Below are 21880 nucleotides of genomic sequence, written 5' to 3' on the forward strand. Positions count from 1 at the left end.
TCTTTTCCAATGTCAGTTGGCTATCTTATTACAAACAGCACTTTAGCTTCATTGTATCGTGCATCTGTAGCGTAGAGGTAGGGAAAGAGACTAGCAACAAAATAAAAGGGTTCGAATGTCCGACACCTGGGCAGTGTCGGATGTTTTTAATGAACTTTTTCGTATACTAGTTTAAATGCGTCCGCTCTATAAGTTGAGGCATGCTAGTTGGTAAATTCCTGTTTCATTAAAACAGGTATTATGAAAAAGTACGGGGTTTTATATTGTTTTTTTTATTTTTTTGAGACGCTTTGAAAATTTTTTTGACTGTTTCAAAAATTTAGTTTTTCTCGAAAACTACTCTACCGATTTTTAAAAAAGGGTTACCAATGGAAATTCCGTCACCCATTCCCCTGTGTGCCTGCATAATCTTCTAGTCTCCTTTAACCTTATCCCATTTTCTACAGCCTTCGAAAAAGAGTTTGAGGGGGAATTTTTGACCCAATTTTTTTTGGATTTTTATACTTTTTCTCGAAGACCACCCTCACAAATCTAAGATTTTTAGTTCAACGGATAGAAAAAGTTGTGGGAAGCTCTTTTGCATAAGCGGCGACGTCCAAATTTTTTTGCACAAAAACTTATGGCCCTTGGAAAAATTGAATTTTCGATTTTTTGACCTGTTTTTGAAACAATAGACTTTTCTCGAAAACTACTCTCCCAAATCTGAGGTTTTGGTTTCAATGGGTAGCACAGGTTTTCGAGGTTTCGCCTGCATAAGCGGTTAAGCCCAATTTTTTTACCCGAGCCGGTTAAGCGCAAGTTGAAATTTTGACTGTTTTTTTGAAACTTTTGACTTTTCTCAGTAATTACCTTCCCGAATCTGAGATATTAGTTTTTTTGCGAAGAATGGGTTGTGGGCAGTTCCACTGTACAAACGATTACGCGCCCATTTTTTTTACACAAAAAAATATGCCCCCCCCCCCCCCCCCGGAAAAGTCAATTTTTCGATTTTTTTTCTACCGTTTTTTGAAACTTTTTGACTTCGCTCGAAAACTACCCATCCAAATCTAATGAGCAACGTTTTAAGCATATTTCAACCTAATATGCTGTTGTAATCACTTCAATTGTTAAGAAAACTGAAGTAGTTGATGAAACTAACAGCTTTTGAAGTCGTTATATTGGGACTTACTTTACCCTTGTCCTTCCGCATCAATGCAAATTTTTCAAAAATTAGCAAACAGGTATTTCCAGCTATAGCTGGCCTCTATTTTTTTTTCTTCAAATTGACTGGTACTGCTAATGCGCCATGATTGGCTGGCGTCACTTAGCAATTATGTAGACTCATAATTGGCATACGTCACTTAAGAAACTCTGTATCTCAAAGTTTTACTCATTCAGTTTTTCCCAGTAGCGTTATCGGTCATATTTTTGCTTATGTATGCAAAGTACAACTTCGCCTCTGTGTTAAGTTTTAAAATGATAACTTTTGACCTACCCAGACTGTTTGAGACTGTTTGCTTGATCGGATTTTTGAGCTCGAGTTTTCCAATGGTCTGAGGCAAGGTTAATATAACAAATTTGCGATCAACTGTTACACCCAGTCAATTTAGAGGAGAGAAAATGAATTCTTTCAAAGGTATTTCCCATCGATTTTGTACGCTCCCATTTAAAGGTTGATTAAAGGTCCTTTTTAAAATGTGAAATGAGCTAGGATTTGGAAATTCAATTTCGGTCATTTTAATTGGCTTTTTTACGCGTGATTTATGGTTCCGAGTTTCGAAGAAAGTGCGGAATATTTATGCTTGGGAAGGTTTTTGTTCCCATTTGCAAAGAAAGTACGGAATATATGCTCGGGGTGGTTTTTAATTCAGAACAAATCTCAAAAAATTTCCCTCGCGGGAGCGCTCCATAGATCTTCGTAGTACCAGAAGTGGCGTGCGCACCTCTAGAATTTCTTGACTGAACTTTTGCTGTGAAAAGCTCACTAATAGACTAGCGCGACTATAAAAGCGCTGTGATACTTTGATGATGAAAGTCTAACGCGCTTTATTTACTTGTGGCGATTTCTCCCGCATCTTAAAATTGTTCCAAATTCAATTGAGGCAGGATAGTTAGACTTTAAATTACATACACAATTTTTAAAACTCAGCTTAAAATTCATAAATATCAATATTTCATTACCAAAATCTATTCGAGACCATTTTATGGACAGTCGGAACATTCAGGGTTTTGCCCTGATACGAGCAGTCTTGTTTTTTTGTTCAGTAAACTTTCGACTATATAAATAAGCGTTTCTGACGGAATATTTTTACACCATCTGAAAGATATTGCTGCATGCAGCTCAAATTTCAAAAGATATTTTACCTGTGATCTTTTTTTGTAATGTTACGGTGGTTTAGAAGTTGCTAGTTTGGCCAGTTTGGGATAATTAACGCGCGATAAATTGCGTTTTTATGACACGCGTAAACTGCAAATGTGACTTGAGGCCAGCAGGCAGTTTAGTCCTATTTAAACAGTGCGAGACGATAAACCTATATTTTCTATGATACACCCATCCTTTGTATGATACACCTACCTTTTGTATAAAACCTTTTACTTGACCTCGGAACATTCAGGGATTCTTATTGAAGTTTGTTGCGCTAGCGTTAAGCGTGAATTATTTGAGCGCTGTGAATTAATCTGCTCTCAAAATCATCCTTAATTCAATTCAGGATAGTTAAATGGTCCCGTGATTTTAGTACTGGACACACATTATATCCATTTGTTGAGATGGTAATTTAGGGGGGTAGACTTCTTTCCTCCACAGCACTAAAAATTTCATCTTTAGTGATGTTTACGGTGCCTGTTTTTGGTTGATCAATCCAAAACCCTAAAGTTTTTGTTTTTCTTGATGATATTCAAGTCGAACTACGCAACATCAGAGAATATGGAAAAATAGGTCGCTTTGATTATAACTAATTGGCAATTTTCAAAAGCCCATAATTTAACAAAACATGATCTTAGTTAGATTTTTTAAAGATTTAAGGGTAGGTAGTATTTAATGACATCGATAACATTGAGATTGTATAATGAACCCGAAAGTCTGTTCAAAATTGTTATTCAAAACACCTCACGCATTTTTTGGTTATACTGTCTTCGAAATGCGGAGCAATAAATGGAATTCTGTTTCAGATAAATGTGAGCTTCCTGAACTTATGTTTAACAAGTGATGTATATGTGCCGCTTTTTTCTCCTCAATTTAAATCATAAATGTCCTCCCCAGTTATGCGACTCCTCGTGAGCCTTTTTGGCGTTGCTTTAATCCCTGAAAACAGTCTTGTCCATATAAAAGATTTTGTCGTATTATTTTGTACGATACCATTTCTTGTATCCTTTCTACGATTCATACCTATGATTTTTGATGAAACATATCATTTATGTTTTTTAAAGAGTTTTTTTTTCAAAAATGTGCAGAAAAATTTGCTTACGAGTATAATTCTTAGTTCAGATTTCCACAATGATAACTTTTACCCATGCCTGATTTGCCAGGAGAGTTTACATTGTTGGGTGTGCCAATCAACTTATTTTCATTTTTATTGATGTGGGGGTTCGTTGTAAGTCTTGCGAAACAATACTTCTTAGATTCATACTAATGAAATTTTTCATTTATACGATTCATATATGATTTACTGTCACACATGCTACATTATTTGCTTCTTTTTTATGGACAACAAGGCTGAAAGTATGATATAACTTCAATGCTTTGTTAACTCACTAATTAGTTTAATCAACCTTGTAAAAGCTCACTGGTGCTATTTTCCTCTGCAGCGCGAGGAGTTTGCAGTGTCCACGCTGACCTTCATAGAGAGTAGGATGGGCAGTAAGAGACTGTTGGCCAGTGGGGTGGCCAATCTCATCAGCTGTGGCGCTGGGGGCTGGGTAAGATTCTGGAGCACAGTCACCGGCAAGCTATGTGCCGAATTCTGTGCACATCCCGAGGGTACGTCTAAATTTTTTTTTTGAAAATCATTTCGGAGACGTATGATAAGTGATTGGTCTTTTGAACTAGCTAGCATGAAGGCTTAGGCACAATATGAGGTACAATGCTGACCGACGGATCCCTTGAACATAACTACGTTTCTCAGCGTTAGTCTTTACAAAAATAGACTATAAAATATACTTCCAAATGAAGATTACTGCAACTAGGATCTTCATAATTTGCATCAGTTTGCTTCAGTACTCCAACAAAATGCAGCAGCAGGCCTCATAATTGATGCCAAAGCCTCATAATTGAAAAGTTTTGAAGACTACTCGGGCTTACTGAAATCCATGCTTAGTGTTGATACATTTTTGTTCCGACCATTTGAAAAAATATGGAGGAACTTTGTATTCGGGTGTGTTTTAGTTTTTCCTTTTTTTGTTTTCCACGCAAAATCAGCTACCACAAAAAATCATCGGAGAGAGTTGAGTGATATATCAAAATAAAGCTCTTTCAGTCGTGATTCGAACGACATTTAAAAAATTGAAGTTTTTTCACGATGTCGAGAAAAACCGGTTTGAAATTTTTGATTTTTAGTCTAATTTCGAGCTAATTAGGTGGCCGCGTAGGCTAAAAATAGCTTATTTCAGCTTAATTTAAGCCGTGAAAACTAAGTTTTACTCAATTAAAGGTAGTTTTTGGAGTTTTTAGCGCATTTTTGGGAAATTTAGCGCAAAATTTAAAATTTCAAAAACTTTTGCAAAAAAAATGAAAAATCTTTCTATAATTATAATTTTTCTAGTCATTTTTCTTCAAAAGATCAAATTCTTCGTCAGATCAAATTTATATAATTCCAAAATTGCTTGCTTTTGATTTTCTCCATCAGATTTTTTTTCAGTTCAGCTAGTTAATTTTATTTAGTTTATTTTTTTGTTCGGATCTTTTTATGACCACACCAATTTGAAAAAACTTTTTTGTATTTTTTAAGACTCTGGTCGGAAAATTCTGTGGTATTTGCAGAGTAACCTGCTATCATTGTTACTTTATGACTCCGGCATTTCGTCAGATCAAATTTATATAATTCCGAAATTGCTTGCTTTCGATTTTCTCCATCAGATTTTTTTTCAGTTGAGCTAGTTAATTTTACTCAGTCTGCAGAATTCATTTCAATATCGAATGCAATTTGATGCCTTTTATTTGTCATTACGATACCAAACTGGTTTTTTGGGAATTGTGAATGGACTCCACAATAAGACCGTTCTCTTTGATCTTTATTTGATATTATGCTTCTTTTGTTCGCGTCGACGAAAAAGTTAACATGTTTAAAGACTTGCCTCTTGATTCCAGTGTCCTACATACACCAAGCCTATCCAGTACACAGTTTAGCTTCGTACTGTAGATGTAATGCCAGAAAAATTCAAATAATCTACGATATTATCTTGATCTGCTTTGATCAGTTTGTCCCAAAATTTTCATTGACTTCATAGCCGGAATCCAATCTGACATTGAAAAGAGATTCTTTTTTGGTTATTTCGTTTGGTTGGGACTTCGTAGCCGGTGTCCCAAATGCCAGTTAAAAAGAATGTTTTTTTTTCGTTTTTTCTCGTAACTGACATAAGAGATTCGTTTTTCGTTTTTTTGATTTTGACTGAGCGATGTGGCTTGACAGAAAAGGTGTCCCCTTTTAATGTACAGAAAAGGGCACACCAAAAGAAGTATGTGGATGACGACCATTCTCACTTTAATTTGCGCCGTTAGAAGACCTTCAAGGAAATTATAAACTCGATTCAAACCAATTCAAGGACACATATAAAATACCGATACAAGTGGCTTAAATGGAGCCAAAAAGTGTTTTTACTGATTAAACATTGATATTATGGCTCATTAGGATGAATCTAGAACCAACGATGCGTTGGGAGTATACAATAGCACTTCAACAAACTTGTCGTAAAAAAATCAACGCTTGCTGCAATTATCAACCGCTTGGAAGGCAAGCAAAATCGCAGAAATTACCATCGACCAACTCATGTCTTGAGAACGCAGCAGAAAAGCCAGAAGAATGCCAATAAAAAATTTGAAAACAACGCTCTGAAATAACAAAACGCACCTGAGGTTTTAAGGGGCGGGGCGGGGACGGGCGCCCTTTTTCTCAGGGATTCGACCCCCTGCCGACCCAAAGGGTCCCCCTTTGTACTATTTTGAGATATCCATTTTTGGTTGGCTGCCCCTTAATTATTGGTCAAAACTTTTGGTCTTTTGGATTTTTTGGTCAAAACTTTCTTTTTGTTTAAATGTGCCTGTGGCGCAAAAAATTTGTTCAAAATGGGGTCTTTATAGTGATTTGGGAGAGCTCAGAAAATCAATTTGGTCGACCTAAAAAAAAGGTAGACAAATTTTTTGATTTTTTTTTGAAAATTCGCACCCCTCGAGAACATCCTAGATCCCTCCCTGCCAGCACATGAACCTTAGTCAATTTCTGAGAATTAATGGTTTCAGTTACTTGCTCAATAAAATTCACAATTATTTCAGAATTGATTTTAGTCATGTATCACTTGAATGTTTTTTAATTTCGCTGGGAAAAATAAAAAAAAAACTCCTTTGAATTTCGAAATTATAAGTAATTCACATTTTCTTCACGTCATTTTCACTTTCGTAATTGGAGAGCTTAAATTGCCTTCCGGTTAGAACATTCGAACCCATTGCCCCAAAAATGGATTTATTTGCTGCTATCAGGTCAAATTTGTGCTGTTTGTCAGTTTCGAGTTTTTTAAGGTTGTCAGTTTCTTGATCGTTCCGATGTTTCGTCTGAGATAACTGTCTTTCATTTAACATTAACCAAACCACTTCCTTCTGGCATTATAGTGACGAGCATCACCATGCGTTTGGACGACGAGGACAACAGCCGGCTGGTGACTGCGGATACAGATGGCTACTTGAAAGTATGGGACATCGAGCATTATGCAATGAACACGGAAGAGTACTTCTTGGACGAAGCACCAGGTAGAATAAATTAAAGAAAAAAATATGTTAGAGCTTTATTTCGGCTATCGTTTAACCTCCGTTGGCCATTTTGTCATTTTCACTTGGTATACGTTGGTGATCTAATCACGGCTCTGCTCAATTGCTCTTCGTCAATAGAGAAAACTGATGAACCGCCTGTTTTTGCTCACCCCGATCTAGAAATAGGTCGGGAAACAATACTGATTTGGATACATATAATTATTATATTATAGTATATTATAATTCTAACTTTTTTTGATGATTTTTTTAAAAAACTCATAGGATTTGTTTACTTCGCCCTAAATTAAAAAAAACTTAACCGGTAATTAGCGCTAGTCGTGTTGTATCGGTCTGTTAAGTGGTCCTTTTTTAATTTTTATGCAAATTAATTGGTCTGCTGATACTCTTAGATTATTCTTATGAATTCTTATAGTGCTGATTTAAATTAACCGGACAAAAGAGATAATGCTTAAGATGGCAGATTTTGCAATTCAGAGAATAAGTAATGTTTATACAAGAGATTAGACCAGCAGCGGATTTAGGGTGGGGGTCACAAAAAAGTACTAAAGTGGGGGCACTTTAATGGCCAGGAAGTCAAAACCCCAAAAGGAGCGCACATTGTCGCCCTTCCTCAATGTTTTCGTTCCCTAGCCAGGAATAAAAAAACTGAGAAAAATTTATTTAAAATATTTATGCTCTATGTTCTCAACTATTACATTTTCGAGCTTCTAATGAAGCGTTTTTGACGGACCTATTTTGCCATCTGAAAGTCACTGATGCTTTTATATCCGAGTTAACAACATTTTTCGCTCACGAATATTTTTCGTAGAGCTATGGCCAACTTGTGAAAATTAATGCGCGCTATGGCACCAGCTTTCTAAGCATAGCTTGCGAGGCGAATCAAATCATTCCAAATAAATTGCGAATAGCCATAATAAAAGATGAGAAATAAATATATTTGCACTTAGTATTGGTAAAGAACACAATTAATTTTTTTCGAACTTATGAAGCTTTGTTTAAATAAAAAAGTACTACGAAAGTATTTGATACGAAAACTCTCATGTTGTTCCTAGAACTTTTCACAAATGTTTTCCACCAGTGACAGTTTTTGTGAAGCGCAGATAGTTTGAAATTTGCAAGTTGTCGAAATTCTCGCCATTGAGGCTTAGAGTTGATTTAATACCACTCCGAAAACTTTCAAAACTGAATATAGACAAGCTGTTTGGTTTTAATATTCTAGTTCTAGAGGCTAAACTTATCATTTTCTTCTTCACTTACCAGTCTTGTTTGTTTCATAGATTGGTTTCTCTTCATTTTTTCTCCTGGTGGGTGCGGTAGCTTTTTTTAGGTAGGATAAGTTAGAACAACAACTAAGCTCAATATCAGACTAATTATCCTTCGTAGCATGTGCTTTCTGCATACCATTAGAAACCGCTAATGAAAGTGACGGAACGTTTGTGCTCGGGTAATTTTTTCCGGACAAACTTGAAGTGATTTGTTTAAAACTTTGTTTTGTGCTGAAAAAGTCATTTTGTATTTAGTGTTGGATGTGGGGATATATATAAATTGAAATTGCATTAATTTTTTCTAGGCTAGACATTGTCTATAGACCCTAGAAGGCCATCAAAAATTCTGGGCTTAGAAGGCCGTCGGAAGTTTTTAGCATAAAAGTAGCTAAACAGCTGATATCAGCACGAAACCATGAAACTTCCCAGGTATTTTGAAAATCCACGACCACAAGCAAGGCAGACAATCAAGCAACTTAAGGAGTCAAATTACCCATCGTTTGGGCCCAATCAGCACCTTTTGCTTGGAATAATTCCAGTGTCATGTTAATTCGCTATTCATACTCAATTATGGGATGAGAGCGCATAAATAATTTGTCCTTTTTCTAAAAGCTCACATTGTGTAGAAAATTTAGTTTATTGTGAGCTATCTTTTTTGTGTTTACTCTCGTTATTATTTTACTTTTCGCAGAACAAAACGGAATATTTGATCTCGGTGTGCTGTTTAGTTTTTAAGACAAACATCGTCGCTTGAAGTTTCTACTTATAAACCAGATGTTTTTCGCATCAATAAAAGTTTCTGACATCTTGAGCTCAAATCTAAAAAGCATGTGTTCTGCAATTCGTTTTCATTAAGTGTTGCGGTAGGTTTTTTAGTTGGGATAAGTTCTAATGGTAAGCAGAAAGCACATGCTACGAAGGATAAATAGTCTGATATTGTGACGGAACGTTTCACAGCAACAACTAAGCTCAATATCAGACTATTTATCCTTCGTAGCATGTGCTTTCTGCTTACCATTAGAAATTGCTATTGAAAGTGACGGAACGTTTGTGCTCGCGTAATGTTTGTGCTCGGGAGCTTAAATTAAAAAAAAGTTCCGACTGTGATTTTCCCTAAGTTCCGGGAGTTAAAATATTGCCGGTATTGGAATGATAAACGAGCTATCTATTTCATGCTACTTATTTGTGAGCGGAGATCTCTCAGTCTTAGAAATTGTTCCAATTTGAACTGGAGTATGCTATTCGGTTTGTTTAAAACTTAGTTTTGTGCTGAAAAAGTCATTTTGTGTTTAGTCTAGATTCCACTTTTAAACCAGATGTGTTTTGTATCAATTAAAAGTTTTTGACATCTTGAGCTCAAATCTAAAAAGCATATGTTCTGCAATTCGTTTTCATTAAGTGTTGCGCGATTGAAATTTTCTAATTTGGGTAAAAAGAGAGCTGGTTTTAGCGCAAAGCATTGAATGTTCCGACTGCACTCAAGATACCTGAAATAGTTTATGCTAAGAAGAAAAGGAGACTTTCAGAATTTGTTCCGCCAATTGGATGGTTTCTTGGTCGGATTGTTCCAAATCACCGGTGCTACGCAATGAAAGAAAACTGGTAAATAGCAAGCATCAGTTTTTTCAAGTCGTTCGAGTTGGCAGTTTTAAACCGCGCGTAATTGTATGGAAAAATCGCAGATAAAATATTTTAATAATTTGAGCTCAAATCATCAAAATCTTTCATAAAGTATTTGAAAAATCTGTCAAATTGGTTACTTGAAGTTCGAAGTTAGCCTGGTGAAAAGTAACTGCGCAGCACAGATATTCCATCATCTTCATTTGAAGTCAGAACAAAAATGTATTTCATCTATGATCATATATCGCAAAGTTTTTTGGGGGTATGAAAATTGCCGGCTTGTAATTGTTGATGAAAGCGAGATCTCAAGTAACTTTTCGCTTCTCAAATGGTTCAAGTTACGCTTTAAATATCATAGATTTGTTAGAATAGTTTTCAGTGGGCGAGACTTCGGTACTCATAAATGTTTTAAGTTTTGCTTTCAAGATATACATAAAGTTGTTCTTCAAAGCGCGATAAATTGGAGCAGAGCATTTCAATTTTCAGAAATTCGACAATTTTCAATTTGCTAGAGTTTAAGCAAAAACATTACAACAGTTTGTTTGTATCCATTTGAAGCAGAGCCGCGATATCTTTATCGCTTAAAACCTATTTCGATCGCTGCAATTACTCTAATTGAAAAAACTTTCAAGCTAATATCTTCTTTGCTTTCTTTGAAAGTCGGAACGTTGATTTGTTTGACGCAAAACAGCATTTACGAGTGTGATTCTGAAAGTGCTTTTTTATTTTTGAGGAAATAGCGGTACATTTAAGCATCAATTTAAGCCATTGGACTAAATTCGAAAAAAAAAATTTATATTCTGAGAAAAGTTTCGGTTCCCTGTGTTCAATGTCAAAAAATGTATAATTTACCAGCGGTAAATTGTAATGCAGTTCAAGAGTTTTGAGAACTAGTAATTTGGCCTGAATGTTGGACTAATTTACACGCGCTTTTACGAATTCATCCATGATGCTGAAATCGTAAATGCTCATTTTTTATGCATGGCGAATGCTTCGAGTTCAATATAAGACCAAATTAAAAAAAGGGCTAGTCAATTGGTCAGAATATTTCTCTATACGGCTTAAATTTTAACTCTTACTATTTGATATTGGCTATTGGGGGAAAAGAGAAGAGTTCAAAACTTTAAAAATTGTTTTTGATCAAATTTTCCGCACTATAAAGTATTTGAGATCATTCAAAGCCTTCAAAGTTTAGCTCTGACCCGAGCAGTCAGTTTTTTTGTTAAATTTCGCATAAGTTCCGAAGAAGTTGTTGAATGTTTGTGTCCTAGAGTTTTTTTATCCAGACGAATTTCGACCTTTTAGCTTGCCATTTTCACAATTTTTTCCCAGGGCTCAAAATTTTAAAAAAAAACTTTCCAACGGTCTTCTTTTTTTCGAAAACTTAGAGGTGTTTGAGTTTGGGTCTACTTTGACTGCTGTGATTCATGTTGGGATTATCACTGCGCAATATATTTCATTCTCTTGCAGCGTCAGCGGCAATTAAGTTTTTCGAAATTGATTTGATGCAAGTACTTTGCTCTTATTTATCGTTACCAGATTCAAAAAATTTTATTTTGTAATTACCATAGAATGTGGTGATTGAAATATGAAATTAAAATTGCAAAAAGCCTTTTTTTGTTTGTTAGTAGCCATTGTTTGTTGGGAGGGGAAAATAGGTAATATATTACCGGGACAGCCAACCGATCTAAGTTTTGCCGGGCTAGGCGTGAAATCTATCGCTGATCCTTTTCAATGATTCGGCCCAAGAACCAATTTTACAACATCTTGAACTGAAACTATTTTGCTTCACCCTTAGTGGCTGGAATTTGCTACTCAAATCTCAGCACTATCTCAAAATGATTTGTTCAAAATTTTACTTCGGCCTTTAAATTTGCCGAATTGGTCAAAAATACAGAAATTTAATTTCAAATAAGTTTTACCTACACTAGAAAGAAAAACACAGAAAATAGCATTATCAGTGTTTAGCTGTATAAATTGAATTTCAAGAAATTGTAAACTTAAGAGAGAAACATGTGAAAAGACTCCTGTCGCTTAAAATGGCGGTAAGATATTTAGATATTTGTTTTCCAAGTACTAAATAAGACAGGCTAGTTGAGAAGCAATGGGAAAATTCAAAGTGGAAAAAAATTGAAAAGTGAGCAACGGTGGTTCTGAGTTATATTACTAATTTCATATAATTTTGATAGACCTTGCTGTGTTATACAGCAACTTTTTTTCTTGTTTAAACTTTAAGTTGGTAAATCCTGGTACTTAAAATTATCCATAGCTCAAATTAGAACCATTCATTACAGCAAATCATAAACAAAAGTTATTTAATCAATCATAGTAGACCAATTTTTGTGCTCTGTATCATATATTATATGCTGAGTTCACATAACCGGCAACTTTAGGTGAAATTTGTAAAAACAACTCAAATAAACGCTGTTTTGAACCTTCATCAATAGATGATGTTCATTTTCTTGCCTCACCCACAACTAAGACCCTTTCTTAGCATATGATTCAATTTCACTACTTGAAATTTTTTTTTGATTTTTTCGTTCTTTTTAAATTATTTTAAATGAAGCATCGTCTTTTTTTCAGTGTGTGTTGACGAATGGCAAGCTCACGAAGATGCCATTTCTACTGTGGACATGATGAAGTACTTAAGTGAAGAACTATGGCTCATTCTCTCATGCAGTGTGGACCTCACCATCAATCTATGGACAATTGATGGGACACACATCGGAGTATTCGGACAGGACAATGCATGGAAGATCCGGAAAATGTCGCCTCTTGATAATATGGAAGACGATAAAGAGGAAATAAATGAGGTTAGGGGTTGAGGGTTTCGAATCCCATCATTACCATTTATGTTTTTTTTTTTCTGAAAAGCATTTTGTCTGAAAAAATTACGCGTATAAGAATGTGGACTTTTTTCGGTTGTACTCGATAGCTTATTGCTCGGAATTTTTCCTTGATTTTAGAATTTGTAGAAAAATGACACATTACATAAGATTTTGTTTTCATTAATGCCATAACATTTTCATTAATGCCATAATGATTTTTTGTTGCTGCGATGATTAATAGTCATCTTATTCCTCATTAATCATCGGCACAGGTGTTTGCCTTTTGACTGAACAGTTTTTATGACACCATTGTCCAGCTAGACCCCAAAACAAATGGCAGCTTTTTAAAAATAAAAATGAGTGAGTTTATTGTTCCTTTAGAATCGTTCCGAGTCACGTAAGACTTCGGATAACCTGGAAACTCAATCTCTGACCTTGTCTCAATTGTCCGATAGTCAGATTGTGGAATTACTGAAGAAGTACGTTAAAATAGTAGACGAGGATCTAATCAGGGAGAGATTTGACGTCTGGAAGACAACTTCGTTGGGTATGTTACCAGAGTTTGAGAATGTTCATCGACTTAGGAATTTTTAACTTTTTTAAGCTGTAACTACCAATGTACAATCAGAGCGCAACCTAAAAGATCTGCTAAGATTGAGCCGTAGTTTGCACTTAATACTCTCCGTATACTCTCCGTAAAACATCCATTTTTGATGTGATAATACATGATACATGCTAAAACCACCAGTTGAAGACTCATACATATTATAGAGATAACTTACATTGATTAACATTTAGAAACCTGATGATTAAATTAGTATCTATTTATACGTAAAGACATGTGTACTAGTTCCTATAAGGCACGGTCTCTCAAATGATTCGAGTTCAGTCTCAGCCAGACTTAAGGGCAGAGAACTAAGTTAAAGTTGCTATTAGAAACTGTCTTATTCTCAACAAGCATAAAAATTGCCTACAAAGCATAGTTTATATCTCACCTAACGCACGAGGGTATAACAATGCCCAGCCAGCAGTGTCAAAAAAGCCGCTCGGTATTCCGCCCTTCTGGTAGAAAGCTTCCGTGGAACCGCCTACCGAGTGGGAAATTTGGAACTAATAATTATTCTTGCGAATCTTTGCAAAAGACGGAATAAATCTGCAAAACCTACTCGGACCACTAGCACCAATTCAAAAACCACAAGAACCGGGGCACGAACTACCAATAACAGGTGAAACAAAAACAGGTGACACAGTTTAGAGACACGGACCTACGAAAACACGAAAAACGCGTTCAATGGGAAAACCAATGTCAGGGACCTACGAAACCACGAAAAACGCGTTCAATGGTAAAACCAATGACAACTTCTAGTTAACAAAGGGCCAACTCTGGATGACGTCCCGTGGGAAGAAGTGAACCTGAAAATCCAAAGTTACATTAACTTGCGCCTAGGAACCGGAGGAAAGGAAAAATGGAGACATTGGAAGAATTCCTCTGTGGACTTACAGTGCTCGTAGTCAAGAGCAACTTCAAATGCACAGCATGCAATGTTGGAGGACTGGAGGCCGACATAATCAGAGATTTAATTGCAGCCAATAGGTCTAATGACGAGGTACAAAAGGATCTACTAGCAGGAACAAAATCGCCCGAACAAGCGATAGAAAACCAGATACGTATCCGGAAACATGGAACATCCGGCAAACCGAGTGGTAACACAAACATAAAATCGGAGCCGGAAAATTTTGTACAAAAAAGGGGCAACTACAAAGCTCAATCACGAGGTGGACTTGGTCGAGGAGCAAAGTCACACAATAGCGGCACCGGTAGATCACCACAAAATAAACCTTGTTTCAAATGCGGAAACCCATTTTTAGCAAATCATCTCCAACAGTGTCCGGCATGGGACAAAATCTGCAATAGATGCACAAAGAGGGTTGATTTTGCTAAACTATGTAAGTCCAGCGAGGTAAACGCGATCCAAGAGAATTCTTCACCAGAACAGGATTTACCAGGGACAGACATGACCGCATACATAAATTATCTCCAAGCAGGAGATATTATCCCGGGCTAGGAATTAACGCATCCGGATGATACATCAATTGGTCTTATACACTTCGAACATAAAAAGGCAGACACGATCGAGGATAACAATCTCAAGGGACACCTCATCCGGGTCCGATCAGGAAAAAACCTTTTCTTTAATGCAGACACTGGATCGCCAACTTCTTTTGTCCACGAAAAGACAACAACTCTGCCAAAATCCTCCGTGAAATCGGCGAGAAGAATCAAATTGGAAAACAACGATGAGGCTGTTTGTATGATTCGCTTGAATAGATTAAAAAATTCCCTCATTCGGTCAACTAATTGCCCCTTTTGAGTCCGGAGGATGGACAGTTCAAACAGCTTCTTTCATAGTGGTGGAAGATAGACGAGCAAACATCCTGGGACGCAACCTACTACCGCTAATACAACATTTCACTCTAACAAAATTGACAGTGCGGATGCAAAAATTGCAACCTGGGTCAAAACCGCGTGCACAGGACTCTGCACACACATAGGGCGTTCAAAAAACCATATGATTTACACTAACTTTTTCGAAGAATTCAAGGCTCTGCAACAACGGAGAAGACGCATCCCCATCCACATGCAAGAAAAAGTGGAAAACGAAATACGATCGCTAATTGACCAAGAACACATAACTCATCATGAAAAAAGCAGTGACCGAAAATTCATAAGCCCCATCGTAATAACAGTGAAAAAAATACGTCATGAAAGTTTGCAATGGATTCGAAACAAATAAAGAAATCGATCCACAAAAACAATTATCAAATGCATAATTTTCAGATTTTGTTAGACAATTTTTCACAATCGGCGCAGGAAGGTTCAAACAAACCGGTTACGACCTATTTTTCAACAATAGATCTACGCTAAGCCTATAGTCAACTTTAGACCATTAGACCAAAAAACACGTACAGTGTAACTTTAGCATAATTGGTGTTAGGGCAACCGGAACTTACCAGTTCCAAACAGGCTTCTACGGGCTCACTGACATGTCCACACAACTGCGGAAAGCTATAGATTTGTCACCAATCAACGAGAAACACACGTTCGCATTTCTAGACGACATCCTGATCATTTCGCACGGTATAAAGGAACAACACTCTGAAAAACTCAGAAGGGTCCTTGATAAGTTGGAAACCGGAAACTTGGCTATCTCGGTCGACAAATGTAAATTTGTGTGCAAATAAGTGTAGTAATAAATGAAAACGGCACAACCCCTATGCAAAAGAAAACAGACGCAACCGTGAACCTGCAGCATCCAAAAACATTCAAACAACTCAAAAGCTTTATGGTTTTTATTCATCACTTAAGCAAGTTCATTCTAAACCTGGCCCAGCTATGTACCCCATTAAGATCTTTACTATCTAGAGCTAACAAAATTTACTTTGAATGGAACGAAGATAATAAAAAAGCATTCGAAAATTTATTAAACAGGGTTTAAAACATCACCGAGAACAGACACTTTGTAAGTAATAGAGAAACACGCATACCTTGAGACGCTAGCCGTGCCAGTATAGGGGCAGCCCTCAAACAGGAGACACTGGATAGCTGGGCAACCATTGCGGATGCGTCACGTGTCCTAAATTCGTGTGAACAAATTGAACTGGAACGAACTGGAACTTTTGGCCACGGTATGGGCCAATGAACATTTTAAGTTTTACCTATACGGCAGACGGTTCACTTTAATTACAGATCACCAAACATTAGTACGTATTAAGCGCCCATACGTATTAAGGGCCCATAAAGCAACAGAGGTAAAAAAAAACTACTAAAGTAGTTTAACTAGGTGGATCGACAGACTTATTCCGTTCGATTTTGACATACATCAGCTATCAGGCAGTTAAATGGGCCTAAATTATTACATTTGAGGACACACGGTTGGTAAACCACAACCTCCGCCATGCTGGAACGAACATTTTGTTGTCAAACTAATCGATGACTTCGTAAAATGTTCAGATTTCTTAATAAGCAGCATCGCAAACATAACTTCGAACGAAAATCCAACCAGAAACCTAGGCACTAAAAAAGCTCAACCGGAACGAAAATTTATCATCTTCAAAATCGGTTAAGACAAAAACTGCATTCACTGTTCGAAGTCAATTGTTTCAAATTTTTCGGTTAGCCAATGCACAAATAATTCATAATTCTTCAGATAACAAAAATTCCAATCGCGTGCCATAAATCAACAAACAATTAAAACAAGGCATGGCCGTACTACCATTTAAACGGATAGTTAGAAAATGCCACAGTGGCAATCAAATCCAGTTTACCTTCCCACCAACTAATTACGCCTTATTCAACGACTTTCTTACTAAACCACCACCGCCCGAACTAACAATTAGCGAAGTGAAACACCAAGTCATCCCGTTATCAGAGAGTTATTTATTCCGGAGAGTGGAAAATAACAAAGTAGACGCAATATGCCAGACAATGAAAGGAGAAGAAAAACAGGACAGAGTGTCAAACAGCTACCATGGAGGAGGAAGACAAGCCATTGTTCCGCTCATGAACATGGTAAAACAGCAGAGATGTGACAATCTAAAAGATTGCTACAGACCCTCTTTTGCAACACCGCTAATCAGTCAAGGACAATATTTTATTGTAGGACGATAGGGTCGTGACATAGGGACGATAGGGTCGTTACATTGTTTCAACCGAAAAAATTGGAAAAAATGCTATGATAAGGGTAAAAATCCTGATGTAATCTCCGGCAAAAAAACATACAACACTCGATGCGGTGGTCGAATCTGACGAAGAAGTCCAGTTGGATTTCGCGGGTCCATTACCTGACGAAAAAACGACAAAGCAGTCTCTATGTTAGTGATGGTCGATCGCCTCTCCCGATTCCCTTACGCGAAATTTGTTTAAAAAAATAATAAAGCTGATACAATCATCCGTTTTTTGCAAAACCATATCATTAAAAACAGCGTACGACGTAATAATCGATGCGATCAAGCACAAGGCTTTCGGGCCAAACGTTTATTACATATTGCAAAAGTAACAATATCAAACTAATAATCGCACCAGTGGATGACCACAGGTCAATGGGTATGGTGGAAAGGGTCATTAGAAATTTTAAAATGAGACGCGATAATAAAAATCCATAAAACAAACAGGCCATACAAACTTGCGTCGGATGTAGCCGATTTGATTAAAACACTTCGCATAACGCCAATTGCAACCACAAAAAATACCCCTTTCGAAGCCCATTTCGGCCGAAAGGCTAACACCACTGAGTAACATTAGCACATAAGCAAAACTGGCCAATTTTCATGGGAAATTCATAAGCTATCTTGTTCAAATGAAACGCTACTAACGAAACCGGAATTACCAGCGGAGGCCATGTGGGACCGGAAAAGAATAGCGAGGACGAGCTTGACGTGGTATACAAGGACACGATAACAACAAAGCAGTGGGACAATCAGTACTTATCTGAACCAACCTTCCTTCCCGCTCCAACAACAGACATCACTGCCAAGAACACTCAAGAAATCACAGTGGACAATACTCAGATACCACGAGAAAACCCGGGGAAACAACGAGCTAAAGAGCAACGGGACACTACGACAAATACGGATGCAATCACACTTGAGAGCAGCGATGAGGAGTGTGACCAACAACTACTCAAAAAGTTCCTAAAAGGTGCACATCTACCGCTTTCGAACAAACTTTACGTATTAATAAAGCTAAAACAGGCATTCTTAAGCAGAGAAAAAAACCTCTCAGAACACCTAAAAACACGCAAACCAATAAGACTCTTTACAAACCAAGAAAAATAGAAACTTGAAAGAGCATTGCTAGGCTTCTTGAAAAACCGATTCAAAGGTCCAGCACTCAATAGATCTAAAACGGGACTTCGGTTGGAACAAGTTGCTAGAAAAACGGGAACCATGGAAAAGAAAACCAAAAGTCCCGGCAAATTTGGGGCACAATTCAAAATTATCGAAAACGGGTCAATACTAAATTACTCTCCACACACTGCGTGGGTGGGAGTGGACGGCAAACAGCCGCGAGTAGTTAGGCACGATGGTCTTGCCTTCATACCGGACCCAAGGGTCTATGAAAAGTGTAGACCGGCGGCCTTATAGGATTTTGTGGCGTACAAACACCTTCATAGAGCCAAACCACATGTTTCAGAATAAAAGACAATCGACCAGAACACCACAAAGGAGAGAACAACCACAAGCCCCAAACTGTCACGGCCGAAAACGATTCACAAAGCCATTCAACAGTCAATAAATCGCAGGTCATTAAGACCTCAAAGGATGCTCAAACCGTTTACAAGCAAATCCAAACATACCCAGCGAGCCATTCAATACTCCAGAGACAGTACACCGCACCACCAACAGCAAGCGCGACCATCAGGAAACTTCAGCCCCAAAAGAAACCCAAAGTCGACCTAAGCAAAGTCCAATTCGAGTGCGGCACCTCAGTTTCTTTATCGTCCGATTCAAATCATAATCGCAAAACGCCATCCCTCGAAAAAACCGGCCGCTAAAAGGATCGACATTAAAGCCACACACGAGCAGAAGTCCCCGGAAATCAGACGATCCACGAGACCAAGGAAAAGTACACCAGCCACAAAATTAGGCAACGCAATTCCAATTAGTCAGATCTCGGACCCTATTGAACTACAGATAACGGTAGCAAAGATCCAAGACTCAGCAACAATCAACAGCACGCAAAACAATATTAATGTCAACAAAACAGCAGATACCAACCCATCGCCACAGATTTCTTCCCAGGAGATCATATGCACAAAAATCCATGTGGACACAGCAACACAAGAAAATACGCGAGATGCTGGTACGGACAATCACTTGCCGCTCATCAAAACAAGCTCCCGATATGCTCGAAAAACCGTGAACAACCGAGGAATCGTTCAGCAAGAACTTTGAGAAAGCTATGAACATCCTCCAATGTATCTCACCGATCTGAGGAAATACGATGACCTTCCAATGAGAGAGAGAGAGAACTCATCACGCAACAATCAAACAGAACAACCGGACATTCCACACACTGATAGAGACAAAAAAAGAAGGAGGACACCAAAGACACTGAAAAAAGAACAAGAGGTTAGAAAATTGATTTACTCAATAATTCAAAAAGAGGGAAATGTTATCCGTACGGATATTAGAGTAAACTATCCATTGCTGATATTACATATATGCTATAACCAATAGTTGAAGACTCATACATATTATTGAGATAACTTACTTTGATTAACATATAGAAGTCTGATGATTAAATAAGTATCTATTTATACGTTAAAAAAATATGTACTAGTTCCTAAAAGGCACTGTCTCTCAATTGATTCGAGAACAATGTTAGCCAAACTTAAACGTAGAGAACTGAATTTATTCTCTACAGGTATAGAAGTTATCGACAAAGCATAGTTTATATCTCACCTAACGGACGAGGGTATAATACCGTACAAGCTTAATTTTGAGTGTCGCCTTTCAAAAACGCTCCTTCTGACAATTTCATTGGTGTGAAAAAATTCAGTGTTGATCAGCTAACGTTTCTGATGATCAAATTTGTATACGTAAAAGCGGATTTAGGGGCGGGGGAGTTTAAGTTTTGAAAATCCACCCTCTAGAAAACTCTAGATCCACCTCTCTGTACAAAATTGTTATAGAAATAAGGTTTTCATTATTGTGATCAAACTATTTGCTTAATTTCTTTTCTCCCTGTCGTAAAAAATATAAGTAAACCATTGTGAGTATCATTTCAACGCTGGACTAATTAAACTCAATGATAGGTAGCATATTTTTTTCTAGCGCCTTTTTTTAGTGAAGCACTCTAGTTCTGTAAAAGGTAGAATAATTATTATATTTTACCCTGTAAAACTTGCCATTACCTTGCATAGCTTACATCATTTATAAAACGTTATTTGGGCAGGTGGTACGTAATCAGAGTTATTGTTGTGACCACTGAAACCGCTTTGCTTTGTAGGAGTGCGCTACTCGGAAGACAGGGCGGCTAAACGAGAGCGGAAGCAGCCCTCGTTCCAGCGGGACTTCCCCTACCTCTACTCCGACTCCATGGGCAAACCCGCTTTTGGACCACACTATGTAAGCAGCCGTATATACAATACATATGCACACTAACTGCTTGAGAGTTTATTGCATTTAATGAAAAACTAAGCATGAGTACCATTTGTTCCAGTCTCTTGACACTCCTGAGTTAGAAGACACTGCACAGTCTATGCCTGAGAAGCCGAAGAGCATCACTGACGACTCCCTCATGCGCAGTGCAGACGCCGCCACAGACGATCAGCTACACCAGCAGCGACTAGACATATCCACTCGTGAGTTGCCGCCACTCCAGTAACCATTTCCGCTCACTTTTGAGATCAGTAGCTGCATAAAGTTACGCTGTGTGTTCAATTGTAAGAGCAGCCCAGTTCCTTCCCCAAAATGTTCACATAATTGGGAATAGTTTGTGAATTCTGCTTTCGACCAGAAAGCTTAAATTTTACTGTCTTTTAGGATAACCTAATTCTGAAGGGAAGCTTGTTATAATCCAGGGAGTACAAAATCCTAAAACATAGTTGCAAAAAGCTCTTAAGGAAAACAGAAAACAATTGGCCTCTGTTGCTTAAAGCTAAGTTATACTAAGCTGTTGTTGGGTTTTCTACGAAGCTGGAAAAACTGGAACTCACTGCCCGCAAACTTATTTTGGTGAATGGTTTCAGCTCCCAAACACAAGTTCGAAGAGAGAAATCTGTTCACACGATCCATGCTCCAACGAGACCACGAGAAAAAACTGAGCAAAGCTCAGGAGACCAGACGAGGAACTATGTGGAACATACACCAGAGAAGCGCCGCTGGGTCCAAAATGTCCACGGCCAAAATATCAGTTGCATCCCAGCAGAAAAAAGTATCCACTGCATCCCAGATGGGCGCATCTATGGCCCCGAAGTCCAGACTAACAAGTGTGGCGTCCAAACAATGATGATTGAAAACATTGGCGCAGTTCCCTTTAGTGTGTCAGAACTTAGATCGATTTTTTCTTAAATTACTAATGTAACATATCTCAGAAAACTCACATATAAATTAAAGTATTTTTTGATCACTTTTTGCTAAACCTGTAAGTTAAGTTATTGGACACACTGGTTATGTTGAGGTATTTGAGCTGAAGTTACTTCGAT

At 37.6% G+C, this 21880-nt stretch overlaps 1 protein-coding gene across 3 annotated transcripts in view; it reads left to right on the forward strand.

Moving 5' to 3' along the window:
* The window catches only part of LOC134846947 (WD repeat-containing protein 49-like), a 232270-nt gene extending 210390 nt beyond the window's left edge, over positions 1-21880 (forward strand). For all 3 annotated transcript variants that reach the window (XM_063864388.1, XM_063864390.1, XM_063864389.1), the window contains 7 exons: positions 3787-3958; positions 6800-6937; positions 12427-12656; positions 13053-13218; positions 20683-20801; positions 20896-21037; positions 21425-21880. In XM_063864388.1, the coding sequence (XP_063720458.1) occupies positions 3787-3958; positions 6800-6937; positions 12427-12656; positions 13053-13218; positions 20683-20801; positions 20896-21037; positions 21425-21684 (1227 nt within the window). In that variant the 3' untranslated portion in view covers positions 21685-21880. The remainder of the gene's footprint in view (positions 1-3786; positions 3959-6799; positions 6938-12426; positions 12657-13052; positions 13219-20682; positions 20802-20895; positions 21038-21424) is intronic.

Source organism: Symsagittifera roscoffensis, chromosome 5, assembly GCF_963678635.1.
Source record: "Symsagittifera roscoffensis chromosome 5, txSymRosc1.1, whole genome shotgun sequence".
Classification (NCBI taxonomy): domain Eukaryota; kingdom Metazoa; phylum Xenacoelomorpha; order Acoela; family Convolutidae; genus Symsagittifera; species Symsagittifera roscoffensis.